Below are 19,026 nucleotides of genomic sequence, written 5' to 3' on the forward strand. Positions count from 1 at the left end.
CTGCGTGACGATTGCATCTTGCACTTCACAAGGAAGCTAAATGCGCAAGTTAATGTGCACGTTACGTCACCTCTTGTACATATCGGCATTTTGTCATTTTGCTGCGAAATGCGAATCATTACCACTCAGTTAGGTTGGTTAGTTAGGCAAGATAAGAAGTTTTCATGTTGCCTGTACGTGATTTTAGAAACAAAGGTATTGTCGCCGTTACGAGCATAAAGGAACGCGACCTCGCAACACAAACATATCTGCACATAATGGCACAGAAGACAACAGTTATGGGGAAAAGCTTTTCTATATATTTCAACGATAAAAATGAGTGCGCGATCTATAATTGTGAAGGTAAGAGTGAAAGCCACCACATACCGTCAAAGTTTGATGCCACAAATAATAAAAGAAATGAACAGGTGCCGGCCAGAAATAAACCTAAATTCCTGTGTTCAGAATATGGCGCGTCACACATGTTTAGGTGTTGCACCCTTTATCGCTTACGCCTCACGGAAACAGACATGGTTAAAAGCGGTATAGAGCGGTGACGTGTGTGAAACCAGTGTTGCTTGACATTATTCCGCCATCCACACAGTAAAATAATTTACACGCTTATTCACTTTTAAGAGTCCAAATTATTTTACAGTGTACTCGCCTTGATTCCTAAGATAACTGCCCAGCGTTATTTGACATGCATGGTTTCGTCATCTGCGCACCTTTATTCCTAAGATAACTGCGTGGAAGCTTATAAGCCCATGTACAGGGTCGACCACATCTAAGGTCAACACCTCATTAGTATTCAAGCCGGTAAAACTATAGCGTTTATTCTACTTCACGAGTTGAATGTTCGTTATACGATGCGTAATCACGGTGTCGATAAACACATTAATGATTTTTCGAATTATGTGCGGAACATCAGCTTCTATGATGTCTTGAATACTATAATGAGGTGTTCACCTTAGATGAGGTCGACCCTGTACAAGAAAACGGTTCCAGCTCTGCCCATATGGGCGTAGGGCCACCTTCTTAACTGTATTAGGCATTGTCAGGCGGCCCCAGCTCTGCCCTTATGGGCGTGGCGGCCGCCCATAAGGGCACAGCTGGAGCCGCCTGACAATGCCTAATACAGTTAAGAAGGTGGCCCTGTCTCTATCGCAACGTCTTCGCTAAAGGCGCCAGCACAATCGCAACCATGATCTTAGTGCAAGACGTACTGAATGTTCCGATGGAGAAGACCATGATCTCGACGTGGCACCGACGGAAGATGTAGTTGTTGATGCCCTGCGTCGTGTGCACCACGAAGGCCGGCAGGAAAGCGCGGATGGCCTGGATGCCGATTTTAGCCACCAGGCCGCTGCTTCGTCGCAGCGGGCCCGTCAGCGACATCAGGCACAGCGCGAGCGTTGCCAGCAGGAACAGCCAGCTCATGTAGGGCACGCGCAGCTGCTTCTGGAACGCCTTAAAAAAACCTGCGCGAGGAACGTCGTCCACGCGATGCCGTGGTATACAAGCCACCGTCAGAGCCGACCCGAAATTTGAAGACACATCTATAGTATGGCGGTTTAACAGTGGGTTTTTTTCGGAAGAAAGGCGTATTAAGCTACAGCACCATGCAAGGCACCCCCTACCAGAAATACCTAGCGCCCTCCACAGGAGAAAACGAAGAAACGTTCAACGCGTGCGCGGATTAAGTGCGACAGGGACTGGACGTACCATTATAATGACCCCGCTCAAAACGAAAGATTTCACTGATGCTCTGTCGTGACCCCCCCCCCGCGGAGAGGCCGCTTCAGACCAGCCCTACACACACCGCGTATCTCACAGAACAGATCTGCCCAGCTTTCCCAAATTTTTTCCCGTGCCTAATCAATTAATACTAAAAAATCCTCGCTCATCAACGAGGTGAAAGATATAGATTCTCCCAAGGCCGCGATTTGGCGCCAGCTACAATGCCGCACCTATAAAGACCCCGCCCTCCTCCACGAGTTCACTCCCCCATGTACTCAGCTATAGCTGCTCACATTACTCGGAATACCCCTAGCTTACTATACCACGTCACGTAAGCCTATAATATTTAATATTTTGGACCATATGGGGTTCTTTAACGTGCGCCTAAGGGCCATTGGGAGAACAGGAGCACTCTAAAGCACGCTGAAAGTGCTCGTTCCAGAGGCGGCGTGTTTCAGTGGTCGAACAGGAGTGGGAGAGCCGTCATCCAGTGGTAGAACAAGAGCAGTTTCGCTGCGCCAAGAGCAGCCGGGAGCAGTCCGGACTGCTCTCGCCTGAAAAGCGGAGTACGGAGGAATTCACGTGACTTAAACCGTCATAGCCTCATTTCTTTTTATTTTGCTTCAGCCGGCGCGCGCGGCGGCAATGGCGGCAGCCAAGCGTAGTTGGTGTTTTGGCACCGCAGTTTTTGACGTCGGTGATACGAGCGAGCTTCGCAGCGATTTAGCGACAGATGTTGGCATTTCTAGTCCGCCTTGCTTCTCGTTGGATGCGCGGGGGACAGCGGCAGCAAAGCGTCTTCGCCTTGCTGAAGTGCTTGAGACGCTCGACGGTGACAGCAGCGAAAGCTGCTGGTGCTCAACTTCAGATTCAAGTTGCAGTTTCAGATGATCTTCGCAGGCCGAAACATTGTGGGATGCGTACGTGGGCGCTGCACAAAAGTATGTAGTACGTGGCCGCAAACGGAGACAGCGTAACGCCCGACAGATTACAAGACGATCACGCGTGTTTTGCCGCTCTCCTACAGAGAATAGTAGGACATCGATTGCTTTAGTCACATGGTACATTTCTCCTCACACGTCCCCTTCCCACCTGCTCTCCGAATGCACGCCGTATTCCAGTGACCGGTCGAGTGTCCCTGCTCTCACTGCGCAGCGCCCGACTCCGCACTGCGCGGCGCCCTGCTCCTGTTCTCCCAATGGAATTCGCCATAAATCTAAGTACACGGATGTTTTCGCATTTCGCCCCCATCGAAATGCGGCCGCCGGGGCCGGGATTTCATCCCGCGACCTCGTTAGTTGCCGGGCGGCGTGAGTATGGTGGCCGTACTACATGAGCTACACTCGGCTACAGTACATCATATGTTCTAGGGATATCGCAGACTAAGAGGTTTTATTCGCCTCAAGCTCACTCCCGACACGAATCACAAGGTGGCGGGCTGACTAAGCTATCCGGCGAAGTGATGGAATAATGATTACATCAATCGTTTCCACTTACACGCAATCATAAGAAATACTGTGAACTTCAGGTAGTCCGTTCTGTAGTTGTGTTCCTCACTGCAAGATAAATACGGAAGGACAATTAACAAGCATGTGTAACAGACAACGTGAGTGAAGCCCAGGTCCTCCTAATGAAAACGCCGACTCACTCTTCTCCGGAATCTTTCGAGTGATATTCGATGATTGGCTCCGAAACTTGGTCCAAGAGTTCATCCCTGTGGGTAAATTTATGGACACATAAGACATGCTCAAATAGTTTTTCTATTAAGGTTATGTGAGCTTAGGTTGCTCAAAACTTCGTGCCTAATTATTCGTGAACTTGATGAAAAAGTAATTGGGATGATTATTTACGAATAAATTTTGTCATTCGCTTGGCCAACGCCGTATTAGAATAGCCACCGGACCGGGCAGAAACTTGCCGGGAGCTAAGAGCTGCCATAATATAGAGTGTCGGCGCAACAAAAGCACCTGAAAGTCCTCGAGAGACAAATCGTTAGGATCGCGCCAGAAAATTAACATGAACAACCAATCTTCCAGAAACTGAAACACTGAGATACTGATTTTGCAGGAAAGAGCCATTTGTATTTGCGAAAGGAGAAAGGGGGGGGGGGGGGGGGGGGGGAGTGTCGGCCAAATATCTTGAGGCGCCATCGAAGGACCTTATTTCGTATCTACCACACGTACTCGAAAAGGCAAGTGACTTAATACGCCGTCGCTAATTTACACACAGAAAAATGGACGCGATGAACTTGACAGCCGATTGAAGCATGTGCGGTAACCAGTGATGGTTCTTCCCTTTGGAATTTTTGCTTGACACCACGAAAGCGGATGGTTACTTAGCCTAGAGCGAAATGACACGCGTAGTGGTATAAGACAAGGTCCAGCCAATGTTTTGCTTGGCCTACTTATTTCCGGCAGCTGGAAAGTTATCTGCTCACATGATGGAAATAATATGTCTCTCATCAGAGTCTCAATATACAGATACGTTTGCCTTGCGTCAGGAAACGCACTGGCGATTGGCGACATAAAGGCCCAACCGCATGCACGCGATTTTCGAGCGACAGCGACAAGCGACGGCGACGAGCGACAGGTTTTGCCGTCGCGGAGGGCTATCCGTCGCTGTCGCTGGTCGTGTCGCCGGTTTCTGGCCAGCCAGAAAATATCGCTTGTCGCCCGGAAGTCAGCGCGACGACATCCGCTGGGGACAGCGATTGCACAACAACATGGCAGCAATCAATCTGCCCGCTTCGATCTGAATTCGCTCTTGCAACTTGCTCTCTGCTGTGACAGCAAAAAATAAATAGTACAATCAGTCATCGCTTCACCTCATCGCTAGCTGTAGACTAAGTATCGGCGCTCTCTTGTCGTTATTATTGAGATCGGTTGTTTTGTTTTGACGGTGTTAGGCCTGAGACGCCACCGAGAGCCGAGAAAGTGTTTTAGGTTTTGCCCAACAGATGGTGCCACGGCACCTTACGCTGGCGGCATGGGACGGAGTTCCACTGGGGATGCATGGGACGGATTTTCACTGGGGATGATAACATATTTTAGCTAGGTCTAGATAAAACATTGACCTTTTGATAAAATTGAGATTTCTTTACGCGCGCACGATAACACTTATTCGCACAACAATGTAAATCCGTCGCTACTCTTTTTCGCGATGTCGCGTTCATGCGGTTGCTCCACGCCGCGACACGACAGCGCGACAGGGTGTGCCTGTCGCGTCGCTTGTCGCTGTCGCTTGAATATCGCGTGCATGCGGTTGGGCCTTTAGGGCCCATTCACACTTGCGACTAGGCGAGGTCGCGCGACCGATTGCGACTGGCGACCAGAAAGCGACTCAAGACGAACGATGTTCACACTGACAAATGCTACCGACAAGTCGCTAAACCAAAATGTCTCACGATATGCCGTTCACGTCTGCTTGAAATGTCATCGCCGCGTAAAATAAGCATCAGCGTATATGGACGTCCTGTTCCTTCGCATCTGATTGGTTCAACTGTTCTGCGACTGCGGTCGCGCGACTGAAAAATCGAGCAGTGAGCGACTGGCCCAAAACGGTCGCATTTCGAGAAAAGCGATCATTTGCGACTACTTGCGACTGGTCGCTTTGCGACTAACTTGGTCGCGCGACCTCTGCGACTCGCAAGTGTGAATGGGCCCTTAGTCGGCCATAAAAGATACAATGGAATGCTGGCTCTAAGCAGGATGCTGTGGGCCACTAACAACCGACTGCGGTATGAAGGCTAACGTTTGTGTCAGTGGTAGCGAGAAGGCGAACATGGCCAGGAAACTTACATAGTGCATAGCTTCGATCGAACCCCGCAGCTCGAACGGGAGCTCACGTCTTCTTCTCGGTGCAGGCCCTCGCGACACGCGTGAGCTCGTAGAACGAACACTTGATATTCTTCTTCTCTTGCAGGCCTACAAACCACGTGGGCCCAACGCAATGCTGGAATTTAAACGACGCGAAGCTCGATTGAGTTAGCGAGGTAGCAGCAGCAGTAGCGGATGACACCAGTGACATCTACTATAGTAGAGATCAGTGGTTGACCCGAGCGCATCCTCGTCGATTGTAGCTGGTAACTGTCGGCGTCGCAAGAACGCAGGCGATATATGATACTTGTCCAGGGAATAACGCTGATGTGAGTTCTATATGCACAGAGAGAGAGAGAAATAACATTTATTAGCCCCGAAGGAACTAAAGCCCAAGTCCGGGCCTCCTGGTAGGCTCATGCCTCCTGGCCCAGAACGTTCTTGACGTGCTGCACCAGAAGCGGCCACCATAGTTTTTCAAACCTTCGTGAGGGAGTGGTCCACTCCTCCCAGCTGCCAGGACGCTGGTTGTGTGGTAATTTGGAAAGTATTGTCTTTTTGAAGATGGCGTTTGCAGGGCACTCCCACGAGATGTGTTTATTTGATGGATAGGCCCCGCACTGTTTACAAGTGGGGGAGCCTGGGTCCCTGTTAATATAATGCGTGTAGTGTGGTGTGAGTAATGTGTGTGTTTGTGCTTTTCGTATGATTGAGGCGTCCTCTCTCAAATGCGTGTAGGATGGTGTGTTGAGAATTGTTGATGCTTCCCTGCGAGACTTCAAGATATGTATCCTTTCTTTCCGCTGCATCTTCTGCTCCTCTCTGGAGTTGTAAGTATCTTCAACAGGCCAAAGGATAGGAGGTCCCGGATTTTCTGCGCGGGTGAGCTGGTGTCCTCTTACATTTCCTCGCAATCCTTGATGGCCTGGAACCCATTGTATGTGTATGCGTAGAAGGGAGTGAGCATGCATGTACATGTGGAGCTTTGCGCGTATGTGGTAAGGAAGGTCATCATTTTGAATGTCTCTGCAAGCGCTTTGACTGTCTGTTCGGATTGTGATCGAGTCAGATGTGTGTGTCATTTCCGTTATGGCGAGCATTACTGCCAGCAATTCTGCGTCGTGAGGCGTTGGGACTCCTAAGTAATTTTTCACAAGCGTCGAGTCATGGCCCACGACCGCTGCTTTGCTGATTTCGGCATTATGACTGGCATCTGTGTAGTACGTGCTTTTATCTTCTGTCCTCTGCATTACACTTGATCTTTTTGAGCGCCTATTTCGATTCTTTTCCGGGTGCATATTCTTGGAATGGGATCTACGGTTATCCTTGGCAGATCATCCCATGGTGGTAGTTTCGGGGGAATTGGGGGTAAGTTAGCGGTTTCGTATCCCAATCTATTCAGTATTCGTCGACCTTGATTAGATGATTTAAGTCTCTGTATTTGTGCTTGATTGTGCATGTCTATTCTGTCATTCTAGTGAGTTAAAGAGGCCGGTTGCTTCAATTTTATGGTTAGGTGCAAACTTAGGAACTCCCAGGGCAAGTCTAGCACACTTTCTAATTATAATGTCTATCTTTTTGCGCTGAGTGCTGGTTATCTTAGCGTATGGTAGATAGTACATTATCCTAGAAAAGATCAAGGCTTCTATAACCTTACGAAGTTCATGTTCTTTCATTCCTCTCCTTTGTCTAGTTATTCTACGTATCATTGCAATGATCTGTTCCAGTTGTACCGGCAGCTTCTGCACCCATGTTGATGCTTTACCATTGTCCTTTAGAAAAAAACCGAGGATTATTATGGTATTCCTGCGGGGTAAGATTGCGTCTTTCATTCGAAGTTTGATTAAATTTTTATATTCTTCGGCTCGCTTGCTTGCATTTATATATGTACCGTACATCTCTGTGCATATAAAATATAGCGATCATTTTATATGCAGAGAGATGTACGGTACATATATAAATACATTTGGGGCTTCTATGCTTCTTGTGTCACAGCGGTACTTTCACGTTTTGTGGAAATAGCGAGCCGTTTACTCGGCATTACAGCAGTAGTTAGCAGCCAGTACAAGCAGAGCCAGAGAAGGAAGCAGAGAAGCCTTAGCTTCAGTCAGTCATAAAACTTTATTCTCGGTACTGGGAGTGATGGGTTCTGCGACCCCACCAGATGGCCCTCAGTCTGTGCTGAAGGCGACCTCTTGGGCTCGCGCTGTGACCCGGACTTGTGCTTCCGGATCAGAGCTGGCCAGCAGGGTCTCCCACTTTTGCGAGCCTACAAGCTTCTGGAGTTCTTCGGGTGGGGGGTCTGCGGGGCAGTTCCAAAAGATGTGTTCCATTGTGGCTCTCTGACCACATTTCGAGCAATCGGGTTTGAATTCGTCTGGGATGATGTGGTGCATTCGGACCGGGTTTGGAAGAGTATTGGTTTGGAGTTGTCTCCATTCAATGAAGAGCAGTCGACAGCAGTAATGCATCAAATGTAATAAAACGAAACGCTTTTATAAAGGTTGATGGCGCACTTATCTGTTTTGGGAGAGAGGAGAATAACGAAAGCGTTGGAAGGCGATTCAACCTCTCGATGACGTCTATGAAAGACAATGCCTTCCTGAGAGCGTTGCGGGTGAAAATGACGTGTATGAACCGTATGTTTTACCAAATGCCTCCTGAGGCACTTCCCTTTCTCTGAGAGGCTCACCGGGTCGCAAACGACAGCGTCTGCGTCTTCGACTACAGAGAGAGAGACAGAGAATAAACTTTTATTATCGAGGTTGAGTGGAGTTTTCTTTCCCAACGGAATGGGCTAGCGTGGCGTCTGCTTCGCCGCGACGCTATCAGCCCATTCCGCCAACCGTATCTGGTCTTCCGGGTTGTAAGTTTTCGTCTTCATCTCCCACTCTTCGTGTGAAGGAGCTCGCCTAAAGAGTTCTCTCGGGGGAGGGTTCTTTTGGCATCCCCACAAGATGTGATCTTGGTCCTCCAGGGGGCAGTTACAATGTTTGCAGTTTGGTGGATATTCATCACCGGTCATTGCAGCTAGTCTTTTTGGACTAAGTACAGACCTAGTCTGTACTCTCCTGAGGTTAGTGGCCTGTATTCTTGTCAATGTCTCGTGCAGGGATGGATATATTCGCCTCGATTCGCGGTAATAAATTGTCATTTCGTTAAAGGTGTGGATACCCTCATGTCGGTCAACCCGGTCGGGCAGGCCCACCTCCCGGTTACTTGCTGCTCGAGCGGCTAGGTGGCGGCCTGCCGGCCTCATTACCGGGGTTGCCCGCATGAGCGGGTACCCACACCAACTTTAACTCGTTGAGTTCTTTGTTGACTGATTCTGAACGCTCGAGGGGAAATGAAACCCGAGGTAGTAGTTACGAATCGCTGTTTTCGAGTCGGATATAATAATCTTGGTGCCCGGGATGAAAGTGCCCATGGCGATGGCGGCCTCTTCCGCCTCTACAATGGAGGATGTGTTTACCGTCGCACAGCTGATGGTGTGTCCGTCGCCAGTAGTGACAGGCTATGGTGTGTCGACCATCACTGGTTCGAGCAGCATCCACGTATATGGCGGGTTGGTTTTTGTAGCATTGCCAGAGTGCCGCCGCCCTAGCTTTGCGTCTACCATTGTTTTCAGTACTCATATTTTTGGGAAGCGGGGGGATAATGATCTTGGTCCGGATAGTGCTAGGTATCCGGTGTCGTTGCGGGATGTCTAAGGCAGGGCGATACCCCAAGGTGTCCAGGATCCGCTGCCCCGCGTGTGTGCCGGATAATCGAACTGTTTGAGCCCATTTGTGGGCATCTATGATTTCCTCAACGTTGTTATGCATCCCTAGACTCAAGAGTGCCTTCGTACATGTCCATTTTGGTAGCCCCTGTTTGAATAAAGAGCCTGTTTGAAATAAAGTTCGGATTAGACCCGGATTAGACCGTTAATCCGTTCCAAGTCCCTCTTCCTGAGATGTAAGTAAGAGCAGACATACGCCACTCGGCTCAGAAAAAAAAGCTTGGATTAGTTAGTCTGCAGGCATCTTTCTCCTTAACTCCGTGCCGTCGGTTGGAGACCTACAGGCGCAGCGTCTCAAAGACAGCGTCTCAAAACGCTAGCTGTCGCGAGGGAAGAAGGCGAGAACGCTCCCCTTATCACTGCGGTACCATATAGGTACCGATAACCGGGATCACCGGTACCACCGGCACCATATGTATCTTCGGGATTACCGCACGTTATCAAATTTCACTATTTTCGCGATCGGCCCACAAAAGAGGCAAGAGACAGACATACCCGATACGGAAAAGCGGGGGTAATTAACTCGCCAATGAAGACATTTCCTTCATAAAAATTTCGCGGTTTCACCCGAAAGGCGAAGCATCAATTGCGATAGCAAATTAGTAGAGAGCTACACGGAGTAAGGATAGTAGTTTTATCAGCTGCATAAACTTGTAGATGTAGCAGCACCAGCAACGCACAGAACTGTTGTCGACGCCGTCGGCGTTTTGCCCGCGTTCGCACCGAACGCGCACGGCGTTGGTGACTGTTGCCGGTGCCTCTGGCTCTACCTCGGAGGCTTTCGACGAGATCAGAACGGGACGCTCGTCGAGCAACGTCGGAAGTATTTACTGCCTTCTCGCCTCGCAACGTTTTATTGCGACAGCAATTATATGGACATTCCAAGCGTATTTCTGCCGTCGTTGTCGCCGTGAGGTTCCGTATAAAGTTCAACGGCGATGAAATCGTCGCTGCGCGCCGTATGCTGTATGTGCGCGAAGGACGCGCGCTTTCACGGGGAGCGAACGCACGGCGGAGAGCAAATGCGACTTCTTCCGTCGCTCGAAAGGCCGTGGGGCGACGGGAGGGAGGGAGGGGAGGCGACGTTTAGCTGCGGCACCAAATCCGTATTTATATAAAAACGTTGCGAGGCGAGAAGGTGGTGAAGACTTCCGACGCTGCTCGACGAGTGTCCCGTTCTGATCTCGTCGAATACCTCCGAGCCGCCCCCAGAGGCACTGGCAACAGTCACCAACGCCGCGCGCGTTCGGTGCCAACGCGGGCAAAATGCCGACGGCGTCGACAACAGTTCTGCGTGTTGCTGGTGCTACTGCATGTCCTAGTTTATACAGCTGATAAAACTACTATCCTTACTCCGTATAGCTCTCTGCTAATTTGCTATCGGAACTGATGCTTCGCCTTTCGGGTGAAACTGTGGCATTTTTTATATAAATACGCATTTGGTTCCGCAGCTAAACGTCGCCTCCCCTCCCTCCCGTCCTTCCCATCGGCCTTTCGCGCGACGGAAGAAGCGACGTTTGACCTCCGCCGTGCGTTCGCTCTCCGTGAAAGCGCGCGTCCCTCTCGCGCTTTCACTCGCACATTCAGCATACGGCGCGCGGCGACGATTTTATCGTCGTTGGACTCTATACGGAACCTGACGGCGACGACGACGCCGACGGCAGAAATCCGCTTGGAGCATCCATATAATTGCTATCGCAATAAAAGAGCAAAACTATATTCTTGGCGACGAATGGCCTAATTTATTGTCAAAGTCTCACAAGTACTTCAGCAGCCGAGTAACATTGCTTTCAGGTGAGTGTGAAGCTTAGTATTCGTAAGTCGACAGATTTGCACAGTAGAATCCCAGAGTAGTTTCAAGATCGGGGTGCTCGCACGCGAGACGACAAAACCAGCACAGCACGGAACACAGCCTCTACAGCTCAAGCCTCGTTATGTAGCCTCCATGGCAGGAAGGGGAAAAGGGCATTCGTAAAGTTATGCGCAGTAGCCACAGCTAGGTAAGACTTACTTAGGTCCTCCGTTTGCACTATTGAAGTCTTGTGCAGATGCTCTACTGCAGCGAAAGTTCGACTACATTCTGGCCGTCGTATTTTTACATGCAGATGTCATCTGCGAATAAAGAGGTGTGGAATAATGGAGCTCAAGACTTCACATAAGAATGGCTGTCGGTCTTTTGGCCGTCTTGGTGGCAGGAAGAGACGCTTCACACCAGCCTTTTCAGTAAACAGCCGGATGATCCTTGCCCTAGGGCATACTTACACCATGCCCTAGGGGCTCTGACCAGACCACTGTCAGCTCCCTGCTCCATGTCTGCCTCCAGGGCTCTAGCCCACCGTGATCAGGGCCCTGGCCAGCCTGTCATCCTCGGCAATTTACGTAATTCCTATTCTCGGAGCTCTGGTTAACAAATCGTCACTCATTTAGCTCAACGGAAGATGCTTGTTAGGCACTTATTTATTTGTAAATGAACTTGTTCAGTATTGTAAAATGTCGTTCAGTATTCTTATCATTTTTCATTTGCATGTATATACAGTAGTTGTGCTTGCTGCACGAATATATTTCTATCACGCCATTTAGCTAGTTATTGATGTGATAATATTGGGAGAAATTGCTATCAGACATGCTGCTGGCGATAGGTTCGGGGTCATAAATGGTTGCGTACTAACCTTCACCTTCACCTTTCTCCTGGGAGACTGCGCTGACCATCTCAGACAATTTATAAAGCAACCGTTGGCAGCTAGTGTTCTTCCTTCTGTCTGTGTCTTTAGCGCGGTTTTTGCATCGTGAATGCATACCAACGAGCTCGCCTTCAGACCCTATCAAGCTCAGACCCGCAAGAGCAGCGACTGCTGATCCAGCGGGCACGCGGGGTGGCGCGTGCCAATGGGACCCTGAAGTAAGGGCTCACCCTACGAGGAAGTCGCCCCACCTCATGAACAGTAAATGTTTTTTGTCTCTCTCTTTCTCTAACCAGTGAATTTACAGTATACGTCATGAAGCGGGCATTGGCGCAGTGCTGCCATTGATAATAGAGGGTTTTAAAATTCCCAAGACCTAGGGGCTCCAAGCCGCGTTGCGTTGGTGGCTCTTGGAATCGAAGGAGCATCAGAGTTTTAGAATTGGGACAAGAGAAGCGTCGGGTTGCGTGCTCGGGACGCCGCAGTGGTGGAAATGGAAGGCGCTTGAAAGCAAAAAACAAACAAACAAGAAGACTCTTTTGCAAGGGAAAGCCTAAAGGAATGCATCTTTAATTTAAAAAAAAAGGCTTGGAAATGTTTGCAATAAAAATACTGACTATGTTGTTATTTGTGGGACTTCTTTCTACCACTTTTAAGCCAAAGAGAGGGGGCGAGGGTCAAAAGACTATGACGGCCGAGCGCGGCTAGCGTCTTCTTGCGTCGCCCTGCGTCTCTTGCCTCTAAGAACGCCGAAAATCACCCAGAACACGGCAAGTTTTCTCAGCACCCAAATTGATTGAGCAATCGATCTCTGGATGGCTGCGGCTCTTATGTCTCTCTTGGCTATCACGTGACTGCTCGTCGCTCGCCCGAGCCACCCAAGGCGACTTGGGAACCCGCACTATTTCTCGAGTTTAGCGTCTTTGGTTGGTCCTTACGCAAAGACGTAAGGCTGTCTTGCGTTTTGCGCATGCTCAATTGTGGCCCGCTATCTTCTTGGGGCCCCAAGGCGCTTGGGGCCCCAATTCTAAAACTCTCTAATGACAACAATATGACCCAGCACTGGCCCTATGAAAGCAACACCTTGGCTGCTACAGTGGCGCACTGTTCGCCCAATGTTGGCTTTAGCAATCAGCCAGCACAGAACTTGGCAGCACATTTTCCAGGCGCCAACGTCGGGCCAATGCTGGTGCCATATTCCGCCAGCATTGAGCCATGTTTGGTCTGATCCGGATGTGCGGCAAGATCTAGCTGTGTTATCCCACACGAGATTGGAGAACAGGTACCTGTGTTGTACGTCCGGAATGTTATAGCGACAATATCCGAGTATTGTTTTTCCATGTTACCGACCGCGACTTGCATGTGGTCAACATCTGACTCGTACGTCTCTAGCAACTGTAGCAACACAGTTCTCACCTCATGAACAGGGGCTTGCAATCCACGCAGTAGTTCATTTGCACAGTGGTTCATTCCACGCGAAACGCCCCAGACCCGAAAAATAACCATCACTGATTTTGTCGGAAAAAATTATCTTGTTGGTGATTAGTGAATCGGGAATCACCAAAGTATTTTTCTCGTAGAAAATGTTTTCGCCAAAGTTGGTTAGAGGTAATTTTCTTAATCATGTTTGGAACTAGGTACCGTCAACTAAAAACGTTTACGGAACACGGGTTCTCACAAAACGTCCAATTTCCGAGAAGCCTGCAACAGTAACCAGTAAAACCGAACATCACAATGTTGCTTACATATACTGGTAGAAGCTGTAAATGCGAATACTAGGCTGCGTTGTGAGGATGCTCGGAAAGTGGACGTTTTCTGAGATCCCGCGATCCCTAAACTTTTTTGGTTGACTGTACAATGGCAAATCTTATTTTAGAATATTCTACTGGCGTGGTTCTTTCATGTTAGTTATATGTGAACACATTTATTTATTTTCAGCGTTTGATTGGCTCAGTAAGAAAACAAAAAAAATGTGCGTGTTCAGGAATTTTTTAAGTAAAAATCGTTAGCGTTTCAGCAAGAAATGTTTTTTTACTATTTTTCCGCGTTTCTATAATTTATGCGAAAATTGATGACTACGAAATCAACTGCTTTTCCCGTAAGCTACTTGCAATTTTTGCAAAAAGTCACTTTTTGGCGATGTTCAAACCTAGATTAAGCATTAAGGCCCCTCCGAATAAATATATGCGAAATAGATCATTATACGCACCAACCTTGTGACCTTGAAATTTTCATTCGAGTAACCTTCGTTTGAGGCGAGAAAAACCTTCGAATTCCACAACCAATTTCACCGGTACGTATACGCACTCCCGAACTGTGTCTTCACTACAAAACACGTATGCGCCGCCGGCTATTTTTCTGGCACGTACATGCATTGTGGCTATTTGCCAACCTTGCGAACGCATGCTGTCTCACTTGACATGCTGCTGCTAACCACGCCGCCGAGCGAACTCGAGACATCGAACGCAAGTGACAACGGCGGAGTGCGGGCCTAACGCGTGTGTAACCTCATAATTGAGAAATAGTTTAATGAACCCTCGGGGATTAACCAAGTGATAAACACCGGGGCCGCAAGTTTCCTGAGTAACCATCTTCACAGACTGGAAGGGCCGACGAATCCTTTTTTTTTTTTTTTTTTTTTTTTTTTGTTCACCTAAGTTCAGTTTGCTGCTTTCGTCGCAGCAAACTGCCGACGAGCCGTCCGCGCGCCTTTTCAGAGACGACGCGTGTGTCGCGACTGTTGACGCATTATGATGATAAAAAAAAAAAAAAAAAAAAAAACAGCTCTTGTCATGACATCACTCGTAAGGCGCGCCGTCAGCGTCGCCGCTATAGCTCAGTGGCAGAGCGCTGGTCTTGTAAACCAGCGGTCGTGAGTTCGATCCTCACTGGCGGCTGCATGTTTTTTTTTTTTGGTTTTTTTTATTATTCGTGCTAGCTTTTTTTTATTAATATTTTTCTATTGCTGGATGAACTTGGCTCAAACGAGTGGGTCAGCAACGATTCCACTGTTTGAAAAATAGAGGACCAAAGCTGGGCTTATTACAGCATGGTAAATAGGTTTATCGCGCATGCGCAATGGACATTGGTAATGGTAACACTGCTAAAATTATATAATAACTGGTTTTCGTCCTATATTTTAAAACCAATGTAATATTTGCAAGACATCTTTCTTACCCGAAAGCCCGTCAGACCTTTTATTCTTTATTTATTTCTTTTGTAACGGCTTAACATGGTAAAAAGATGATTATAATAAAAACCAGCTGGCATTGAACACGCGACCGCTGATTTAGAACACCAGCGCTCTGCCACTGAGTTTATTCCTGTATTTACTGGATTGACGCGCTGACCACCTTTTGTCATCGCATGCCACCGCCGGCGCATGCGCAATCAGGAGTAACAACTAGTGGAGCCGTAACGTACGTAGTAACACTGCCATGCTATGAGCCCCTATACCCAATTACGCGCGGCTCCATTTTACCAGACGGAAAGATTTAGCGTACGTTGAGGTGGTATTCCCAATACGATATAACCAAATGGCTAAAACTGTGCTCTACAGTCGAACGCCTTTATACCGGTCACTTCGTTGTAAAGGTCGTGCACCGCACAGCTCACAATAGAACAGGGACATAAATATACCTTCGTTATACAAGTCATTAGTTACGATCAGAAAGACCAGAGGTGGAGTTATTAATTGCATACAAAAGTTTTAAGGCTTTGATTGGATACCGTGAAAGTAATGGCTCGATGCTCAGAGATTGTTGAGCCTGTGTTGGCGAGAAATTGCGACTGTAAATAAGTTGTAAAGGCGTTCGTTATAGGGACGCTCGACTATCATAGGAAATAGCTTACAGCGGCCCGGCGCATGCGTAGAAACTAATAAATATTCGTTCTGGTTCATTTTACATAGCAGTGTGCAACCTATACTTGCATTGTCGGAGATACGGCCAACGTATACGTTTTTCTCTTTTTTTTTTTTTTTTTTGTGAGCGCGTTTTTTTTTTTTTTTTTTTTTGATAAAATGTGACTTCAATTGGGTGGTATAGGGGCATCTTTTGTAGCCTTTACTGCATTTGATATTTTCTCTTTTTCATGCGATATCATTTCTTCGGATACCCCTCTCCCTGACCGCGAAGCTGCTTACAGAAGACGCCATGGAAGGAGAGGAGCCCTTTTTGCGGAGGGCACTTAAATACCAACACAGAGGGGGCCACAGTCGACGGGCGGCATATAGAAATAAATAGAAACTAACGCTGCTCATAAAACGTTTCGAACTGGTCGCCTTAATAATTAACATAACTGAGTTAACGTAACGACAGATTATTTGTGGCTCAAGACGAGACAGAACTTTTCTGTGAGTATACTTATTTAACACGCACTCCTATCGCATACGCTTTGCTTTTTGTTTTTAATGTTTCTGGTTGATATCGAAATGTAATTTACTGCTGGAAAAATAACACAATTAAAGCAAGACAGAACGCGTGACTAGCGCGCAGCGCAGTGATCGCTTCGGACCCTACTAAAAAAAATCTGAACGAGAGCGCCGCGCCCTCGTCGCCGCTATAGCTCAGTGGTAGAGCGCTGGTCTCGTAAACCAGCGGTCGTGAGTTCAATCCTCACTGGCGGCAAGCTTTTTTTTTTTTTTTTCCTTTATACAACAATATTTTTTTTTTTGAATTTTTTCGAAATTAAAAGAGTTCTCAAGACGTCGTACCTACGTTGAAATTGACCGCGTCCTCAATAGATAGCTTAATTGCACGTGACGTAAAGAACGCATTCGCTCACCGTTATGGTACCACCATAGTTCTGGTCCTCCAAGATGGTGGCAACAATGACGTCAGTTTAGCATGCTCATTGGCGCGGATAACTTGCTTCACGGTGACGCGGTCAGACGCTGCTGATCGAAAGAAAAAAAAATTGTGGTATCATCTGCATTTACATCATTAAAAAATAGTAGGGATCCCTTATGTTACAACTAAGACGACTTGAAGGCGAAAGTCCGAGCGCCGCTAACTCAATGACGCGATGACCACTTTTTTTGCTGATTCATGGTCACTCTGAACCCATATCATGCAGTCACTTTTGCAAGTCATCCTTTATTCACCAAACTCGGACCGTGACTCAGCACTTTTTTGCTGAGTCATCATCACTCTGAAACCACAATTTACAGTCATTTTTGCAAGTCACCTATCTTATGATTCATCAAACTCGAAGAGTGACTCAGCACTTTTTTGCTGAGTCACCCTCACTTGGAACCTCTAAAGTCACATATATTTTTTCCAAGTCACTCTCTCGCTCCATAACCCGTTTATTCACTCTTAATTCACACTTGATTCATTCTTGATTCACCATATAACTGCTTGGTTCACCTTCATTCACTCTATCATCTCGGTTTTACTTCCATCGCGCTTGGTTTGCTCTATTACTCCAAAATTCCAATTTTCATCACTCTTGATTCACCCTTTCAACACTTGATTCACCTTCATTCACTCTTAATTCACTCTCATTTACTCTTCATTATCTTAGCTCACTCTATCTCATCATTACGTTTCGTTTGACTGCTATCACCCAACTAAACCCCTTTAATTCAGCATCAATTCACTCGTAATTCACCTCATTCACACCTCTATATACCCATTTTTATCATTATCATTACCATCATAACCACACTTACACCCATTACTATCAGTAATTCTCGGTTCTTGGCCACTTGTTGAATTTTTCGACCAATTTTCCGCTTTGTCATGCTAATTGACATAATTCATTTAATGATTATGATCATTTATCGATACTTATATTCCTCGTGTAATATCGATTGATATTTCATGTTATGGGGTTTGTAATGATCTTATTGAGTTATCGATTTCTTGTATATATTTTTCCGATTTTTGGAACCCCTTCTTCAAGGTCACGTCAAAACGAGACATATAAGGCTTTCGCCTTAAAGGGCCCCTAAACCACCTCAGATATTTTTTGAACATTTCAAGTAAACACGCACATCGAGTTCAGAATGCCGTTACGATCAACGACGCCAAACGCAGCGCTACGCGCCGCAGGAGCGCCACAAAATGAAAAAAAAAAAAAAAAAAGTGCCAAATCGCTCGCGTTCCAACACAGTCGTGCTTAGAGGTCTGATTAGCTGCGCGAACAGAGTGCGACAGTGTTGGTCTTTCCAGATGTGCGCGCAACACAGGGTCTATAGCGGTACGCTTCGTTTAACACGGGCTGGCACCGCAGCAACAGCGGGTAGCCGAGAAGCGCTGAGTCCACGTCCACGTTGCCGGCACGGTAACTCGTCGCACGCCGTTTGCCATTCGCGGGCCGCCGTTCGACAGCGGTTCTTGCTCGCGAACGGCGAGATTTCCATGCCGTACGTAGAGAGGATGAGACCGGGACTCATTTGTGCGGCAGATTCACCGCCGCTGATCGCTCGACGGCGCCGATATCGTCGCTAGGCCTTTTCTGGTTCCCTTCAAAGCTAAAACGGACGGCGCTTTGAAATGAAATACCGACGCCCACAAGCCGCAATATTTTCTTATCGTTGTTATCGCTATTCGCAATAATTGTATACAAAGAAGAAAATACGCTGATATTAGCGGCGCCGTCGGCTGAGATGCGAGCACAGCCGAGCCCGTCGTCTCCCGGCGGTAGCCGTGCACTGCAGCTGAGCTGCAGCCTGTTTTCGTTGCCGGTGGCGGAGGCGCGCAGCTTCGCGGTCGTCGATTGGCCCATCGATCGTGCAGCGGGCGGGGCGCCTGCCGAACTGCCGTCTACTTTGGACACCTCTCGCAAGCAGACGTTCTACGGCACTGGCGGCCGGTTCGCCGTCGGTATATGTGCCGCTAGCGTGGACGTGCCTTAACCGGAAGTAGGCAGTGTTTTAAGAAGCCCGTTGGCGATGACGTATGTCACGTGACCTTTCGAGAAGCACTCGGCGAGGAGGGGAGACCAGCCGATGAGGAGAGTAGCGAAGGAAAGAGCAAAACGAGCGAGGGCCGTTTTTCGATCATCAAACGCGTGTAATTCCGCTATT

The 19,026-nt window shown here is 47.9% G+C and overlaps 1 protein-coding gene and 2 non-coding genes across 3 annotated transcripts in view; 2 read left to right on the forward strand and 1 right to left on the reverse strand.

Moving 5' to 3' along the window:
* Positions 1–19,026, reverse strand: part of LOC119455501 (uncharacterized) — a 109,380-nt gene that overhangs the window by 73,279 nt on the left and 17,075 nt on the right. Inside the window, exons 2-4 of the mRNA XM_049669006.1 lie at positions 3,365–3,430; positions 3,214–3,272; positions 1,203–1,457 (exon numbers count right to left, since the gene is read on the reverse strand). Of these exons, the coding sequence (XP_049524963.1) occupies positions 1,203–1,457; positions 3,214–3,272; positions 3,365–3,430 (380 nt within the window). The remainder of the gene's footprint in view (positions 1–1,202; positions 1,458–3,213; positions 3,273–3,364; positions 3,431–19,026) is intronic.
* Positions 14,819–14,890, forward strand: Trnat-ugu (transfer RNA threonine (anticodon UGU)). Its single transcript has one exon. It is a non-coding gene; the product is annotated as a tRNA-Thr (tRNA).
* On the forward strand, positions 16,550–16,621 carry Trnat-cgu (transfer RNA threonine (anticodon CGU)). Its single transcript has one exon. It is a non-coding gene; the product is annotated as a tRNA-Thr (tRNA).

Source organism: Dermacentor silvarum, chromosome 6 (assembly GCF_013339745.2).
Source record: "Dermacentor silvarum isolate Dsil-2018 chromosome 6, BIME_Dsil_1.4, whole genome shotgun sequence".
Lineage (NCBI taxonomy): Eukaryota > Metazoa > Arthropoda > Arachnida > Ixodida > Ixodidae > Dermacentor > Dermacentor silvarum.